General features: G+C 42.9%; 1 protein-coding gene across 3 annotated transcripts; it reads left to right on the top strand.

Annotated features, from left to right (window-relative positions):
- The first annotated feature begins 316 nt into the window (after window positions 1-316).
- On the top strand, window positions 317-15,357 carry LOC6553275 (GATA-binding factor A). 3 transcript variants are annotated; one of them, XM_015154342.2, is made up of 4 exons: window positions 317-1,053; window positions 13,036-13,662; window positions 13,725-14,001; window positions 14,069-15,357. In XM_015154342.2, exons 2-4 carry the CDS (start codon window positions 13,171-13,173, stop codon window positions 14,752-14,754), a joined length of 1,455 nt encoding a protein of 484 aa, XP_015009828.1. In that variant the 5' UTR covers window positions 317-1,053; window positions 13,036-13,170; the 3' UTR covers window positions 14,755-15,357. The 3 variants fall into 3 exon arrangements, with proteins under 3 accessions (XP_015009828.1, XP_015009827.1, XP_001980134.1); XM_015154341.2 differs by lacking the exon at window positions 317-1,053 and adding an exon at window positions 8,839-9,471; XM_001980098.3 differs by lacking the exon at window positions 317-1,053 and adding an exon at window positions 8,839-9,471 and having other exon boundaries at window positions 13,036-13,653; window positions 14,069-15,340.
- The last annotated feature ends 708 nt before the right edge of the window (window positions 15,358-16,065 follow it).

Below are 16,065 nucleotides of genomic sequence, written 5' to 3'. Positions count from 1 at the left end.
GGGGAGACATTGCGCATACGCCGCGTTAGCCAGCGCAAAGTGGGCTGTCCCCAGAGAGTCGCCCTGTCTCTCTCTATTCCTCTCTCCTGTCCCTGTCGCTCACCAATATCTAAACAGCAAATCAAGCTAACTTTAATATGGCCACATTTTGATTAAGTAAGTGCGCGAGCAAGCAGGACGGGCTGCTAAGTGAGTGTGAGAGAGAGTGAGAGCGAGCGCTGGCAAGGCAACACCCACTTTTATATCGATAGCGAGTGTGAGTGTGTGTGCGTGTGTATGGGAAACCCGTTTGTTTGCCCGCGAGAGTGCAGGCATTCGCTCTCTCAGCGCACATCCAACCGGAAGCCCAAAAGAAACGCGCGTGTGTGACCGTATCCCGCGTATGTGTGTGCCAGAGTTTCCCCATTCCAATCAGAACGAACACACACACTGATGGAGGCGGTGCGACAAGGAGTACCGTCGAATTTGAAATTCCTTGCCGTCAGTTGGATTCCGAACGTTTATGCGCGACACGCGAAACGCAGCGTATGAAGCGAGCGAAACGCGAATTGCCGTCGCCAAAAACAAAAAATAGTAGTGATCTATAGCCGCTATCATCCATCAATTGAAAACTGGAAAACTCGATGTTTTTAATAGCTCGCATTTTGATTAATCGAGCGGGTTTCGGTTCTCGCATCCGCTGTTTCATTGGCCATCTTAAGCCGAAAGCAATAGTGTATCTGTGAGTGATCTGTGATCTTTGCCTTTTTTGTTCGTACCCAACAAAAGTTTGTGTGATTTGTGGCGCTTTTATTTGGACTCCAGCATTAAAAACCAAATAAAGCCGCGCACACATAACAAAAACTCACAAAACGTTTGCTGTGAAAACAATAAATGCGATTTAAAAGCAGTTTACATTTCTGTTTAACCGCCCAACAAAAAGGTCATTAAGTGCCATAACTGCCAATTGGCATACGAATCTTGATTAGCATAAATCAGGCAAAGCCATTGGAGATACGCAGACGAATCAAACGGACAGAAAAAGACAGATATTCTCTGTTTATACCAAACAATGTAAGTTTAAATTAAATTTATAGAATCTAAGTTAATTGGCTATTCGTAACTTAAAAATATTTTTAATTTGAATCATACCATGTTTTAATATAACGGAGTACGCAGATCACTTCCTCCAATCAAACAATCCTGTTTGGAACTTTACTCGTTTAAGATACTGCAAGGATACTTATATTTATAGCTAATCAGAACGGGGAAAATCCTTCTACACTCCTTACATTTCCTTAACGTCTTGATTTCTAAATCCCCATTTGAATGAATATCACAAAGTAAAAAAACTGGTTTCAACTGCAGTGGCGACTCATTAGATCGCTTTTAAGAGCCATTCAATGATCTATTTCAATGATTGGCGAACTGCAACTTTGTGTGAGAACAGTTACAGCTTAAATTAGACATAAGCAACATGATCTGTTATATCAATTAGCTAAGCTAATGCTCAACCACATCACAATCTTTATTAATCAACAATCAAATTAGCATGGAACTAATGTTGAACATGTAAAGACTGCGTTTAGATAGTAATCTACATAAAAGAACTCTTTTACGATAGTCTATGATAAACCTAGTAAAAATAATTGAAGTGCTTTTTCAGATACCCAGAAGCCAACATGGTGAAAAGGTCGACAAATTGGCCAACAAAAATTGGCAACTAAATCATTTTCGATGGTGCCATTAGCGGCAGGGCGTATATCAAATTTATAATGTCTCGAGCATTGTTGTATTTATCAATAATTTAATTGAATTGTAATTTATGCGCCAGAGTTATATATTCTGGCATTAACTGCCATAAAATATAGCAAGAAATGCCATAAATTTCCGATCAACTTTTGAGCTGTCAAAGAGCAAAGGAAAGGGGTTGCCCCCGGGGAGGTTTTGATATGAACTTGGCGTCCATTGGCAGTTGACACGAGTGCAGTTTTGTTTCGATTAGCTCCCTTTGAAAGACCAAGTGTCAAAAATCTTTCAGACTTCCATTCAACTTCCAGTTGCCCGATATTGATGGGAGCCAGCCAAACGGCAGTCGAATGCTAAAAGCTGTTGAAAACGGTTGAAAACAGTTGAAAACTGGCTCTTGTTTCATGTATTTTTCAACACTCACTTGCAATGCCAGTAGTTGGCATAATTACTTGCACAATTGCACTGCAGATACATAAATTGCCGACTCGGGCCAACCCCAACAAAAGACTTCAGTGCAAAACTTGCGAGAACAACGGACGGCAGTCATTAACATTCGAATTAACATTAACATTAGCTGCTATCACTATTCATTAGGGTCTCAACTCCTCTCGGCTCGAAACATGGCCAAAACTCTTTGGTAATGCACATAAATTAGAGCAAGGTGTAAGCAGCTGACAATAAGGGGGACGAGGGGGTTTTAGAGAGAAAGAAAATAAATGAAATGGCTTGGCAACAATTAGGCATTTTAAACAGACTTTATCGATAATTTGATTACACTCAAAGTGGTCTTATCACCTAGAATTGGTAATATTGTAATGGTCTTAGTTATGTATGGAAGATGGATTTTTACTTGATGCTTAATCTTGGACTTCAAAATTAAGAAGAATTTTCCATTACTAGGAAAATCGAAATGTAGAAAATAATCTTAAAAAATGTCCACGCTTTGGTACATCTAATCGCGTTATCGATGCAAAATAGTCCTTGAGCTGTTAAAGCCTTGACACACCCATCGCATTAACAACCAATTCTATCATTTGTATATTATATTTATCCTTGACCAGATCAATTAGTTACCTTGCAACCCTTTGCTACACTTTCACTTCCGAGCAGAGGCCACGAATTTGTCGTCCTTCTTAAGGTACTAACAAGTGCCATTCCATAAAGCAATTAACTGCTGGCGCCACCACTAACTGGACAACAGAATGGATGACCCAGACATCCGAGGCCGGAGAATGGAATCCCATAGGGCCCGACCGTGTTGACAATGACACAACATGACGGCAGATTCCCGAACGCAGGAAAATATTGCAAAAAGTGCCATAAAATCATTAGGTGGAAAACTGTAAAGGCAAGTCCGTAGGGGCCATAAAAGCAGGCCAAAGGCTAGCCAATCTATTGGCCTTCCATGCCCTCGGAGGAGGTCATGAGTCAAAAGCGCTGCGTGTGACCAGTGGCACAGGTTACATGATCCCTATTCCGTCCACTTGCAGTGGGTTTGTGGATGGATCTGTGTGCGTGTTTAAGCGCCTTTTAATTTATGACACTTTTATGAGACCAACAGAAACCCATAAAACTGAAGTTGGCTTCAAGCATTAGGAAAAAAGGCAAAACAAAACTAGTTAAATGGCTCTGACTATGTCTCCAGATATTGCCCAAAAGAATTTTTCGGAAATTGCATCATAAATCCTAACCCAAATGGCTTTGCTAGGCCAAGTCAAAGGCTATCGAGGGATAGGGTTTCCAGGCACCCACATGAATTATTCGATATCTAATACAGTAGAATCAATAATTACCTTTTATACAAATTTTCAAATTATGTTTTAATAGTGCTTGTAGACTAGATTAGTGTGTGTAAAAGATTAGAAGAATATAGTGTTTCTTCCATAACTTTATGTAAAACGGTCAACGTCTTAGTAGTCAATATTTTTCAAATTTCCCAAAGCAACTTGACAACTCTGCTCGTGCAACCCCCAGGCAAACTTGGTTGAAATGCAAACTGCACAACCCAACCTAATTATGCAATTTCAACACTCGCTCGCCAAGCTGACCACCAGCCCACACAGCACACTCCCAAGTCGACCAAACTGAACTGAACCCGGCATGTAGACATATCCATAACCATATTCATTCAGGTAGAGCCGGCTCCGAGAATGCAGCACGCAAGTGGAAAGTGCATCGGAGGCAGAAACAACTGGCAGGCGGATGATAAATGCCCGGCTGCACTTTGCATCGAGCAGGTCAACGGGCCAGAAACTCCGAGCCCAATAGGAAGTACAGCCCTGGACTGGAGACCCATTGACCCATCGCCCTGGAAGTCCTGCCGTGCCCTGCGAGACGGCGACTAATTGCGTGTTAGCCAAGGACCCGACTAGCAGATAGGCGATCCTGGCGAGGTCCTGGTACTTCTCGGTAGCCGGGAACTTGGCGTCAGCAGTCTGAGCTGCTTGCTGTGCGCTATATGCGCTATATTTTAAAGGTATTCTGAAAACATTGAAAACCTACTTACAGAATTTCCTAAAGTATAACTTTTCGAACATTTTATTTCAATAAATCATTTGTTGTTTTCAATGTTGTTGTTTAGTAATAGTGTTCAGATCATTTTAGTTTTTGTTTAAACATGAATAATACTATTTCTTGATGCCATGTCAAACAGTTGAATCAAAACATTCGGTCACTGTTCTCCAATCCTTATCCGCAAATATTGTTTTCCAGTGGCGCAAGATAAAATTCCTATCGCGTTTCCACATAAATCATATATGGTATACGTTTTAGTCTGAATACAAAGAGTCAGTCCGATAAGCTCGCCTTATTCATGGCGATATTGCTATCAAGACGGATTTATCCAATCGGGGCGTTGTGGAACCCACGCAAGGGAGCCGTAATCTCCGGACTTATCGGTGGGTCTTAGGGGAAGCTATGGTGCACAAGCTCCAATAATAAATTCTGCTAAAGAAAACTGATTTCGATACCGCCTGCAGTTGAACCTTATCGTGATATTTCTCAGTCTTAAAGTTCATCTGTGGCTCGGGTCGGCGCCAAAGGCTCATAAAAAACTTTCGAATACTCCCGAATGCACATTTGCCTTCTTCATTAGGTGGCCATAATTAATTAATTACAGGCTAGGAAAAATTAGGCGACATCTTTTCACAGTCAAGAGCGCCGATTTAATCTTGATTTTTCCACAGCAATTAATTCCCCACTCCCCCTCTTTCTCTTTGTGTTTCTCTCTGATCTCACAAATGTAAATGTCACCCAAGAGCGAGCGAGACGCGAAGACATAAGCCGCACCGACGCCAAGACACTTAAAAGCTTTGCTCAGGAGCCGACGGAACAAGCCGCGGAGTGGGGGCCAAATCGAGACATACGAGTATTCGAGGCAAATTCCTCGAGAATCTGAATATGTAGGACCGCGTGCCCAAAACTTGTCACTGCCTCCACACAGAAAACTATAGATATATCTTAAGATATATATATATCTTAAACATTTGCATAATTTTACTTACCATTTGGTAATCATTTTAAACTAGTAGTTGAACCTCAAAGTGTATTTATATATTCATTTGCAAGCTTGGTTAATACGGTGATCCGATTTTTTCCAGTGTAGAAAATTATACTCCATATACAAGGGAGAAATGGAGCACCTCCTTGGTATCGTTGTATCGGCGGAGATCAAAAGATCAGATTTAGACGCCATCTATGCTTCCCACTAAGGACACCTTAATAAAGTTCGTGGCTTGAGTCTTTCGTTATTCACACGCCCCATGGCCCACGAACAAAAAATGGGCCAACATAAGAGTGCGCTCACTGAACACAGATACGCGTATCGCCATTGTAATTAATTATAAAACAAAATGCACAGCCAAATGTAATATTATCAGTACAAAAGTTGCAATAAGTCCCCATTTCCGCCATCAGTTCCCTGCCAAAGGCACGCCGATAAGCATTAATGCGCCTCTATCCGCAGCAATGTTTATAGACTGACACACACTAAAAATCAGCGATTGGAACAATCATTACAGAGAGAGGGGCTGGTGGCTCACTTATCTTTCCATATTCAAATTGAGTTCTTTGCTAGCTCTCCGTTTTTTTGTTTTGTTGTTCGGGAATTTGTAAGTAGCCGTCGCACTTCAACTGCGTTTTAGTTGCCATGTCAAGTGCCTCCTTGAATTGAGTGCGGGCTGACAAAGGAGGGGGCAAGTGGGGTTGGCGCAATGAAAACTGGAGCTCGGGGAGTTACTTTGATGAGTAACTGCCGCAGTTGTTATAAAAGAGCCCCTAATAGTACTGCGATAACGAAACCATATCGCAACTTTCGTCGTGCTGGGAAAATAACTAAACCAATTCGGTACGAAACTTTGTGAGTAGTAAATAAAAACTAGTTTACATTTGTAGTTTTTGGAAATACGTGGAATTTTCGATAAGAAGACGCTGATAAATGCTATTACCTACTACCACTAACTACTCCTAAAAATATTACACAAATTATACACAGCATTACATAAATATAGTAATTCTTTGTAATTATATATAATATTATATAATATTAATATAACTCATATAATTCTAAAAATAATTAAAATGTGTCATACTGATAACGACTGCAAGTATTCATTAAACGCTTTCTACTCACTAAGGACCGCCGGATAGCTCATCAATAGCCAAACTGGCCTCTCCTAAGTTGTGATGGAAATGCCATCAAAGAACCTTGCGCATTCCTCCCTCAGCTAGATGCATTTGCTATGATGCTTACAATAAAGACGAACCAAAGTCCATAATTACAAGCCTCAAACGACCTAAAACACTCAACAGCCGCGGGCCAAGTATGTCTTCGTCTGCCGACGACAGCTGGAAGATTCTCATAATTACGCATAAAGAAAGAAATAAACATACAAATTTGAATAAAAACGATATAACCGCAGAGACATCGCAGCCAGGGCCACGGCCACGGAGGTTGAGGTTGAATCCGAATCTGTGGATCTCTGAATCCGAGGCTGGCCTGGCGCACTTCGGCATTAAGAATCGAACCACAAATCCACTTAAAATCACTACAAAAACCAATAAAGATCGCTTTCATCTTTGCCGAGAGGGAGATCCATATACCCAGCGAGCGGGGTAGAACGACGTCGATGATGGCGATGACGATCAATGGGAATTGTGATCATCGAGATGCAAAGTACCCGAGAGTTAGACTTCACTGGGTTCCCTTCGAGCAGGGGTAGGAGATAGCCGGAGAAAGGGGACTGACGGGGCGGATAAGCGGTGACGCCACTTTGAAAACTCTGGCGACATTTCCCCGACCCGAGAACGGAGTCAATTGAAAGGTTTTCCATGGCTGGAAAAGGATTAGAGTGGAGCCGGTGCAATTATCATTTGTCTGCACGTTATCAATGGGCTAAGAATGGGCCTGAGAACGGCTCTCCTGCACTTTCTCCAGAGCCTTTTTCCATTGGCAGTTTTTCCAATTTCCAGGAAAGCGCGTGCCAGCCCCATTCCGTTCGATAAGCTTCATAAAAACTTCATCGCCAGCTCCAACTCCACCTTCAACTTCAACTTCGCAGTCGCTTTCAGATCGTGTGGATGATCACATTAACGGTCTGGCGCATGATATATAAAGCTGTTCACAAATTAAGGTCCATTAGCGCAGCAGGATGTGTCAGCGCGGATTGAAATATGCGCATGTCCGCCTCCTCTGCGTTCCTCCTCCGAAAACGCCATCCCTGCGGTTTTTGTTTTGACATCTTTCCTACCTCACCTTGGACTGGCTTGGTGACTGACTTTCCTCGCCCTGCTTTTGTTTTCTCTTCTTTTTCTGCCACCTATGCTTTGCATTTTAATGGAGTGAATCTGGCCGCTCGGCCGCTCTTTCGCTCGCCGAGAACCTTTTCTTGTTTTGGCCGATTGCCAGAAACTAAGGCAAATTGCTTGATTAATGACGACTCCTGGGGTCTCCGGTTGCTTTGCGAGTGATTTGTGGCCGATTTGTGGCTGTGCGGTTCTGGATCAGGAAACTAATGGCTTAGGACTTGACGAATTGAAATCTAAAAATGATCTTAAAGGATTCCAATTTAAAAAAGGTGTTGCCTTAATATGGGCTTGAATAATACAATTTGTAGCGCAAATTTGTGATTTATATTCTTGGATAATATTCAATAAATATTCAGTTAATAATTAATATCATTAAAAATATATCAATATAATTTTTAATATTATATTATATTTATATTAATATTTATCGTGGACATGGGATTGACATTATATCAACTTTCCAACGAACTATCTATTTCCTCTGGCCCTACTTGCAATTTGAGTCATCTGAATTAATCGCCTACCATTAGGAGCTATATAAACACAAACACACAGGTCTAAGCGATCAATTAATTTGAGCCTGTCCAGATCCTGTGATCCTTTCTCGGGGATAGACACACGCCCAGGCCATTTAATGAGCTGCTGACAATGGGCCGGACCTTCAGTGCCCACAATATCGCCTCGGTTTTCTGATTTCTTATGCACACAAGAAAAATTATGTAAAGTTTCAGTAGATATTGAGATCAATAACAAGTAACAATATTGGCTTAATAACAGAAAGATCGCTATCTCTCTACAAATAAATCTACATTTTTAAATTCAATGTATAATATATTTTTAAGAACTCTTATTCGCATACATTATTTGATCAAACGAAGTGTACAGCTTCCACTTCTTTTCTTTCCGTGTAAGAACTGGATAAGGAATAGGCATACAATTCGGGATCGGGATGTGGAAAAGCGGATTAGGGAAGACGAGTGGTAGAGTGCCTACCGTTTCGGGTCTCAAGTGCGGACCTGCCTCGATTTCCCGGCTCAAGTGTGCGGGACATCATTTTTCAAGACTTACATGAAATTGACTAATTTTCGAGTCAGCGCCGCTGCCGGCGTCGCTGCCGACGTAGGCGTCCGGAATGCACCTACAAATTTTTACCTGTCAGCCCAGTGCATCCCGCTCTGACTCGTGGATATTGGGTGACATTGCGGCAGTGGACGGAGGGAGCGGAAAAGAGAGGGCGATGACGACGGACTGCCCATTGATGAAATTGACTTTTTATGTTGTTGCCGTTGACTTCTTGCCGATCCGCTGCCAGCGTCGCAGTCGCAGTCGACGTCGACGTCGACGTCAGCGCCAACGGCAACGGATGGAACTGGATCTGGATATTTGGGATTAAGTTTTTGTTTACTCCGGGGCGTTTTTTAGTTTGTTTGTTTGCCTCAAGGAAGTCAGATCGTTGTGCTCCCGCTCCAAAAAAAAAAGAAAAATTAAACAAGAGACAACAAAAATTAAGAAAACAGGGACAAAAGCCCCGGAATTGGTTAAGTGCTCGTAAATGGATTAAAACGAAATTTATCGCTTTATAGGCCACATTAATCAAATGTCTTACAACAAGGCCCATAAAATGCCATATAAATAATAAACAAACTTCGTGTAAAAGTGCAATAAAACATTTCTGAGCTTGTTGCAATTAATCGGAATGCATTTGTGATACGATTACTTATTAACGCTTCCCAACGCAACCGTATCCATATCAATAACTAGCTGTACAGAATCGAATCAAATCGAATATATCCAAATCGGAAGGCCAATCCGAATCGGTTTCAACCTCAACTTGAACTGAGCTGCTTGCGTGGCCCATTAATCATTCTAAAAACGAGCTGCGAATCGCGAACTTTTCGGCCATAAATCATGGGCATCTTACTGAGTGACGGCGATGTAAGTTACCTCCAAGTTTTTCACGTTTTTGTTTATATGCCACCGAACTTGTGCAACAGCTTCTTTTTAGCTGGCATTTCGTATTTCGAACTTGATAATGTTTCATAAAATGTTTCATTCATAAAAAATACTTTTTATATTGGCTGTATGATGATGACAAATAATATTTCATTTTTAGATCCTAATTAAGCTGGTACATTTTATATAGTAACTTTTAAAGTATCACTCTTTGTTTCCCCCGATGCCGCCTAATAGTTTATCAGATTCAAATGGTTGACTCGAATCGCATCGACGTTAATAACTCCTTAATCTACTTGCATCAATTAGTTGTAGTAAACTGAATCTCTCTAGATGAAATGAGCCTCGACAGGCGGCAAACTTGAATGGCTTAGCGATTAGGCCAAAACAAAATTTAAAATCGAAACAAGCCGCCAGGTTGGGGTAGGATCTGCACGGGGGAAGGGGTGCAGGGGGAAGAAAGGGGCAGTAGAAAGCACGGTGAGAGCCTGGAATAGCGAAGATCAATGAATGAATAAGTCAAGTGGAGGCGGCTGAAGTGACGGGGAGTGGTGAGCAGTGGTGAGTGGAAAACAGGATCCTCCACTTGACCGCCGAGCGCCAGCTTGAGAGCGGGATGAAAACAAGATACAAGCACTCAAAGCGCCGCTCATCCTCGTTCTCCACTTATCCACCGGGCCCCCGACCACTCCTCCCCCGCCTCCTTGGGTTCCTTCTCTTCATCCTGGTTCTGGCTCCTCGGCCTTTGTTTTGTTTGTTGTTTTGCGCGGCCATTCCCGCTCAAGTGGTTTTCTCTGTTTGTTTTTGTTCCTTCATTTGCGGTGACAAATTATTAACGTTATACTTGGTATAGCTATTCGGTATCCTCTTTTGATTCGCTTCTGCTCTACACTGGAAAACAAAAACAGAAATATGTTCATTCACTCATTTAATCATTGTTAGGATATTAAAATGCTATTCATCTGAAACTTAAAGGATAAACATTAGCTTGAGTAAATGTGCGATTCACTTCATAAAAATATTAGATTATATTCATATTGATATATGTATCTATAGCTACTTTTATTTTAAAACAAAATCTTAAAGTGTGGTAATTTTTGGTATGTAGATAAATCAACACTCTACCGCTTCTTCAGCATTGACATACACTTCTCTAAGTGCACTTTTTTAAATTGATTTTTTTATGGCTGTTAATTTGAATTCCTCGCCTCCTTCGGGGATTTCGCGGCTTGTCCTTTTGCTGATCGCTTTTTAATAAGCGCCAAGCCTCCTCTCCTTGACTCGCCCATTGGATGCCATACGTCATGATCCCTTCGATCCGTACCAAAGGTAACCTCTCAACGCTTTGCCTTTGCCTTTGCTTGTGCCCTTGCCTTTACCTTTGTCTTTGCCCGGCGTGTTGACAATTTTTCGTGTGGTCGCCGCCTCCTTTGATCTCGCCCTGCAACTTCCAATCCCACTTTGACTCCATCGCCATCGCATCTCTCGCTCGGCGCTCCTTTGATCGAGTGATCTTCTGAAGGGAGCGACGTCATTATGCACGCGTGGTCAACTCTTTGATTGCCACCGTCGCGCCGTCCCTTTCGCACCCAGGCTGGAATTTGGGGAATTGGAATTTGGGGAGTTGCAGCCGAAAATGCTGCACCGATACTCACCTATCCCCTCTCCCTCTCCCTCACCCCTTCCCCTCGCACTATTAATATGTTTTGACAGTTGCGTGTTGAGTCTTAAATATTATTGCTCATACGTCACGATGCGCTCGATCAATCTGATGGATTATCCCTGTTTGATTTAGCGTTTGCAAATTAATGTTAAAGTCAGCTGATTTAATGATTCAAAATTTATCTGGTGCTTAATAAGTTGGCTGCAAAGAAAAGATACCTGTAAAATATACAAATATATTTGTTATAGATATATGCAATAAACGGATCTTTAACTGAATTTGGGAACTGATACAAATAGTCCAGCTTTGTATTTAACACACAAACTCCTATTTAAAACAATTATATTTAGTTCAAGCTTATCAAAGCTATATTTCTTTATGAAAAGACTAGAATAAATACTTAACGTCCTATTGTCCTACAATAAACAAAGTAGCCGCCGGCACTTTTATCCTCTAATTCAGTGCGGTAAATTCTTGCCCAACAACTCGCCTGCCAGCAATTCATTCAACTGCAATTTACGTATTTTAATTTCAAGAATATTGCCAAACTTTGCCATTCCGAATACCCCGTCCCTTAAGTGGCCATCTGTTTACAAGTAACATTTATTTGCGGCCCCCTCGAGGCAACGGGAATGAGAAAAATTAAAAATTTCATACATCATCGCATTAAATTTGTGGGATAAGATAAAGACGTCAAATGTTTTCCCCTCTTTTTTCGATTTTGTTGGTGCTGACTGTAAAGGCAATTTAAAAATGTATTGGGATACATCCGCATAAATAAAAATATGCAATTGGCGCCTTAATTGAAAGCGATGTGAAGTACAGATTTCGATGATCGCAGTCGAGTTTCGTTATTGTTTTTTTTATTTTGCCCGCGCTTTTGATTCTTTGGCTGTTGAACTGTTCCGAAATAGGAATACAAATATAAGTGTATGTGGGGGAAAACAGCCAACGCCACTTGAAAACATTTCCCTCATTTGGTGCAAAAATGTTGAATGAACAATGAAAATCTGTAGTGAAATAAAAAACATTGATTAAGTTTGAAAGTATTTTGCAATAATAAATTTAAATTGTTATTAGACAGTAGCTCAGCAGATGCATACCTGTTTTACTACTTCGGGCGCTGCTCTATCTTCATCTTTTCTTCATGAAATCATATATAATATAGATACGCACTTGCCCAATTTTTTATTTTGAAGTAAGTACCCAGTGCCTTCAAATGACACTTTATGGCATGGCACTCCATCTCCCCCCGACTTCGTCAAAGTGCCTACGCACCAGATAAGTGCTGCGAAGCCAAAGATACAGATGCACAAACTCACGGATGCCCAGATACACGAGCAGCAAGTAGATGCAAGACGCTGAGAGCGCCATTAACCCGAGTTGCCAACTCGAAAGGGCGCAGTCCGGGAAAACGGGTTCCCACGTGGAGGAGGGGGCGCCGCTCGGAGCAGGGGTGTTGAGCAGACGCAGGAGCTGCAGCAAGAACCGAATCCAAAATGGCTGCCAAGCAAGGGGAGTTGCCCAAGTGGCAGAGCATCCAATGGCAGTCCCTGAAGGAAAGAGATAGAACTGGGAGTTGGGAAAGGGACTTAAGGGCATGAAAAGGCAGATGATCTCGGAGAAAAATCCTATATTAATCAGTAAATACTTTTGGGTTATTAATAACATAACGTTCTTTAAGTTCTGCGGATTACATGCACTACCAAATGTAATATAATATATTTACTAATATTACAAACCTGTGGGACATACATCCATAGTTCTTTTTATTTGGTTAAATACATTTAATGCAGTATCTAATATAATAAATATATTAATATTACACTTAGAACATTTGTCCTAACACAAAGCTGATACATCTTTGTCCTCTCTTCTTTCAGTCCACATCGGATCAGCAGTCGACACGCGACTATCCTCACTTCAGCGGCGACTATCAGAACGTGTCGCTGCCGGTTGCCTGTGCTTCCACATCCGCATCAGCATCCGCTTCTGCAACCCACGCCGCCGCCGTAAAGATGTACCACAGTAGCGCAGTTGCGGCATACACGGATCTGGCTGCCGCCGGGAGTGCGGCTAGCGCCGGAGTCGGAGTCGGGGTGTCCGGCTATCACCAGCAGGCGGTGAACGCTCCGGTTTACGTGCCATCCAACCGACAGTACAACCACGTGGCCGCGCATTTCGGAAGCGCTGCGGCGCAGAATGCCTGGACCACGGAAGGATTTGGATCGGCCCATGCACAGTTCTACTCGCCGAACGCCGCCGTGATGATGGGCTCGTGGCGCAGTGCTTACGACCCGTCGGGATTCCAGCGATCCTCGCCCTACGAGAGCGCAATGGACTTCCAGTTCGGCGAGGGACGCGAGTGCGTTAATTGCGGCGCCATATCGACACCTTTGTGGCGACGGGATGGAACCGGACACTATCTGTGCAACGCCTGCGGACTGTACCACAAGATGAACGGAATGAACCGGCCGCTGATCAAGCCTAGCAAGCGCCTGGTGAGTGCAGTGAGTAGACCCCTCCCATCCCACAAAGATTTAAATGCTAATCTAAGTTTTCCTCCCTTTAGACTGCCACCAGGAGGATGGGGCTGTGCTGCACCAACTGCGGCACTCGAACCACCACACTTTGGAGGCGCAACAACGATGGCGAGCCCGTATGCAATGCCTGTGGATTGTACTACAAATTGCACGGGGTGAATAGACCGCTGGCCATGAGGAAGGATGGCATCCAGACCAGGAAGCGAAAACCCAAGAAAACAGGCAGTGGTTCTGCGGGAGGAGCGGGCACTGGATCCGGAACAAGCTCCACTTTGGATTCTATCAAGGAGTGCAAGGAGGAGCATGGTAAGTGGAGCATTAGAGAACCCACTTTAGTTCTCCCAGACACTCACCACCTTTTCCGAATCTACAGATCTCAAACCCTCGCTCAGCTTGGAGCGCCATAGCCTCGGAAAGCTGCACACGGATATGAAAAGCAGCACCAGCAGTAGTAGCACCTTGATGGGGCATCACAACGCGCAGCAGCAGCAGCAACAGCAGCAACAACAGCAACAGCAGCAGCAGCAATCGGCACATCAGCAATGCTTTCCCCTTTACGGACAGGCGGCGACGCAGCAGCAGCACCAGCAACATGGCCACAGCATGACTGCATCCTCTGGACAGGCACAGTTGAGTGCTCGCCAGCTTCACGGAGCGTCAGGAACGCAGCTATACACGCCCGGCAGCAGTTCCGGCGGAGGCAGTGCGTCTGCCTACACATCGCACAGTGCGGAGACGCCGGCGCTCAGCAACGGAACACCCTCTCCCCATTTCCAGCACCACCACCACCTGGGCGGATCGCATGGACACCACGTGACGGCAGCGGCGGCACATCACCATTTCCATGCCGCTGCCGCTGTCGCCGCTTACGGGGTGAAGACAGAGGCGAGTGCCACCAACTACGACTATGTGAACAACTGCTACTTTGGTGGCACCTTTGGAGCGCTCGGAGGAGCTGCATCCACAACGGCCATGGCAGGCGGAGCGGCCAGTGAACTAGCAGGCTACCATCACCAGCACAACGTCATACAGGCAGCCAAGCTAATGGCCACCTCGTAAGGTTGGAACTTTGGGCTCTGGACACTGGCTCTGTGATGTGATCTCCTTCCTCCTCCAAAACTGCACCCCCACTTACAGCCTTCCTTGGAATCATGGCATTGAAAAGACTTTAGACATTAGTACTACTCGGTCTCGTTTGCAATTCGTTTAATTAAGTTTAGCTAATTATGTATATTTTCAGAAGCGTTTTTTAGGACTAGGCGCGATTCTAAGTACCATAAATTGGCTAAATTTAATTGAATTTCGAGTCGCAAATGTGGTCTTTATTGGTTAAGAGCTGCCTGAATGGCACTTAGTTTTTATTTCTTGTAAATACCTAATAGCAATTCTTGTTGTACAAATCTACATCTATATGTATGTGCTTACCCATCAAGTTTTATGTGTGTACAGATATTAATTATCGCTTCGCTTATAATGTAGTTCCATTTAGGTCTTTATCATAATCTCTTGTTCAAGTAGCTTAAATATTTTATGTGTATTCCGCACTTCCCCACCACCAACCCACTTAATAGAACATTTAGCAGTAGGCCTATGTAGAAGTCTAGAATTAAAATCATAGCTCTGCTCCATTCAATATGAACGCTAAATAAAGATTGTATTAAAATTTACTTGAGTTTAGTATAACTCCTTTGTGGGTCTGAAATATAAAACGCTATATAAACCGTTTCAGTATATAATACAAATAATAGTACAGTACATATATTGCAATCCCAATGTATGGCCGTTATGCATCTTGTTATTCAAATGTCTGTGGTTTTACCGTATTTGAGAGCTTTTAGCCGAGCTTAAGGTGTATTAATGGTGCTGCCTACTTTTAAGCGCAGCTTAAATCACCGAATGTACCTAACATTCAAGCTGCATTACCTTACATTCATATGAATGCTACTAAAAACGCTATCTAAAGTTGTTTCACTACGTATTAACTATTTGTATGCCGCCAGCGATAATATTTAAATCTCTAAGTGACATGCAAATCAGTAAAATAGTATTGTTTCCACAGTTGCCAATTTTTTGTTAAACATTTTCACAATAATCGCAGTCGGGCTAGTTGGTCAATGTCAGAGTGTCAAAATGTACCATAAGCCAGGTGATAAGCAATTAAATTACAGGCGTGATCTGCCTGCCAAGGTGCCAATTTAACAAGCCCAATCGAAGCTATTGACCTCTTGGCGCCAATTGCACGTGACAAGGTGCGGATTAGCCAAAAGCCATGGGAAAGCCCATGCAATTATTTGTTTTCTTTGCTTTTATGACATTGCTAAAAAATGTAGCAAAAAGTGATGGAGACGGGTGATTGCATCACTTGCTCTG

The sequence above is a fragment of the Drosophila erecta genome, unplaced genomic scaffold, assembly GCF_003286155.1.
Source record: "Drosophila erecta strain 14021-0224.00,06,07 unplaced genomic scaffold, DereRS2 tig00000000-arrow-pilon, whole genome shotgun sequence".
NCBI lineage: Eukaryota > Metazoa > Arthropoda > Insecta > Diptera > Drosophilidae > Drosophila > Drosophila erecta.
The sequence above is the reverse complement of the archived record's forward strand: the minus strand, read 5'-3'. Positions and strand labels throughout refer to the sequence as shown.

What these genes read in the sequence shown, in the direction of transcription:
- LOC6553275 (XM_015154341.2), top strand. Translation starts at nt 9,445, where the DNA reads ATGGGCATCTTACTGAGTGACGGCGAT. An exon ending in TCTTACTGAGTGACGGCGAT is followed by an intron (nt 9,472 to 13,035) that starts GTAAGTTACCTC and finishes CTCTTCTTTCAG; the next exon opens with TCCACATCGGATCAGCAGTC. An exon ending in GCAAGCGCCTGGTGAGTGCA is followed by an intron (nt 13,663 to 13,724) that starts GTGAGTAGACCC and finishes TCCTCCCTTTAG; the next exon opens with ACTGCCACCAGGAGGATGGG.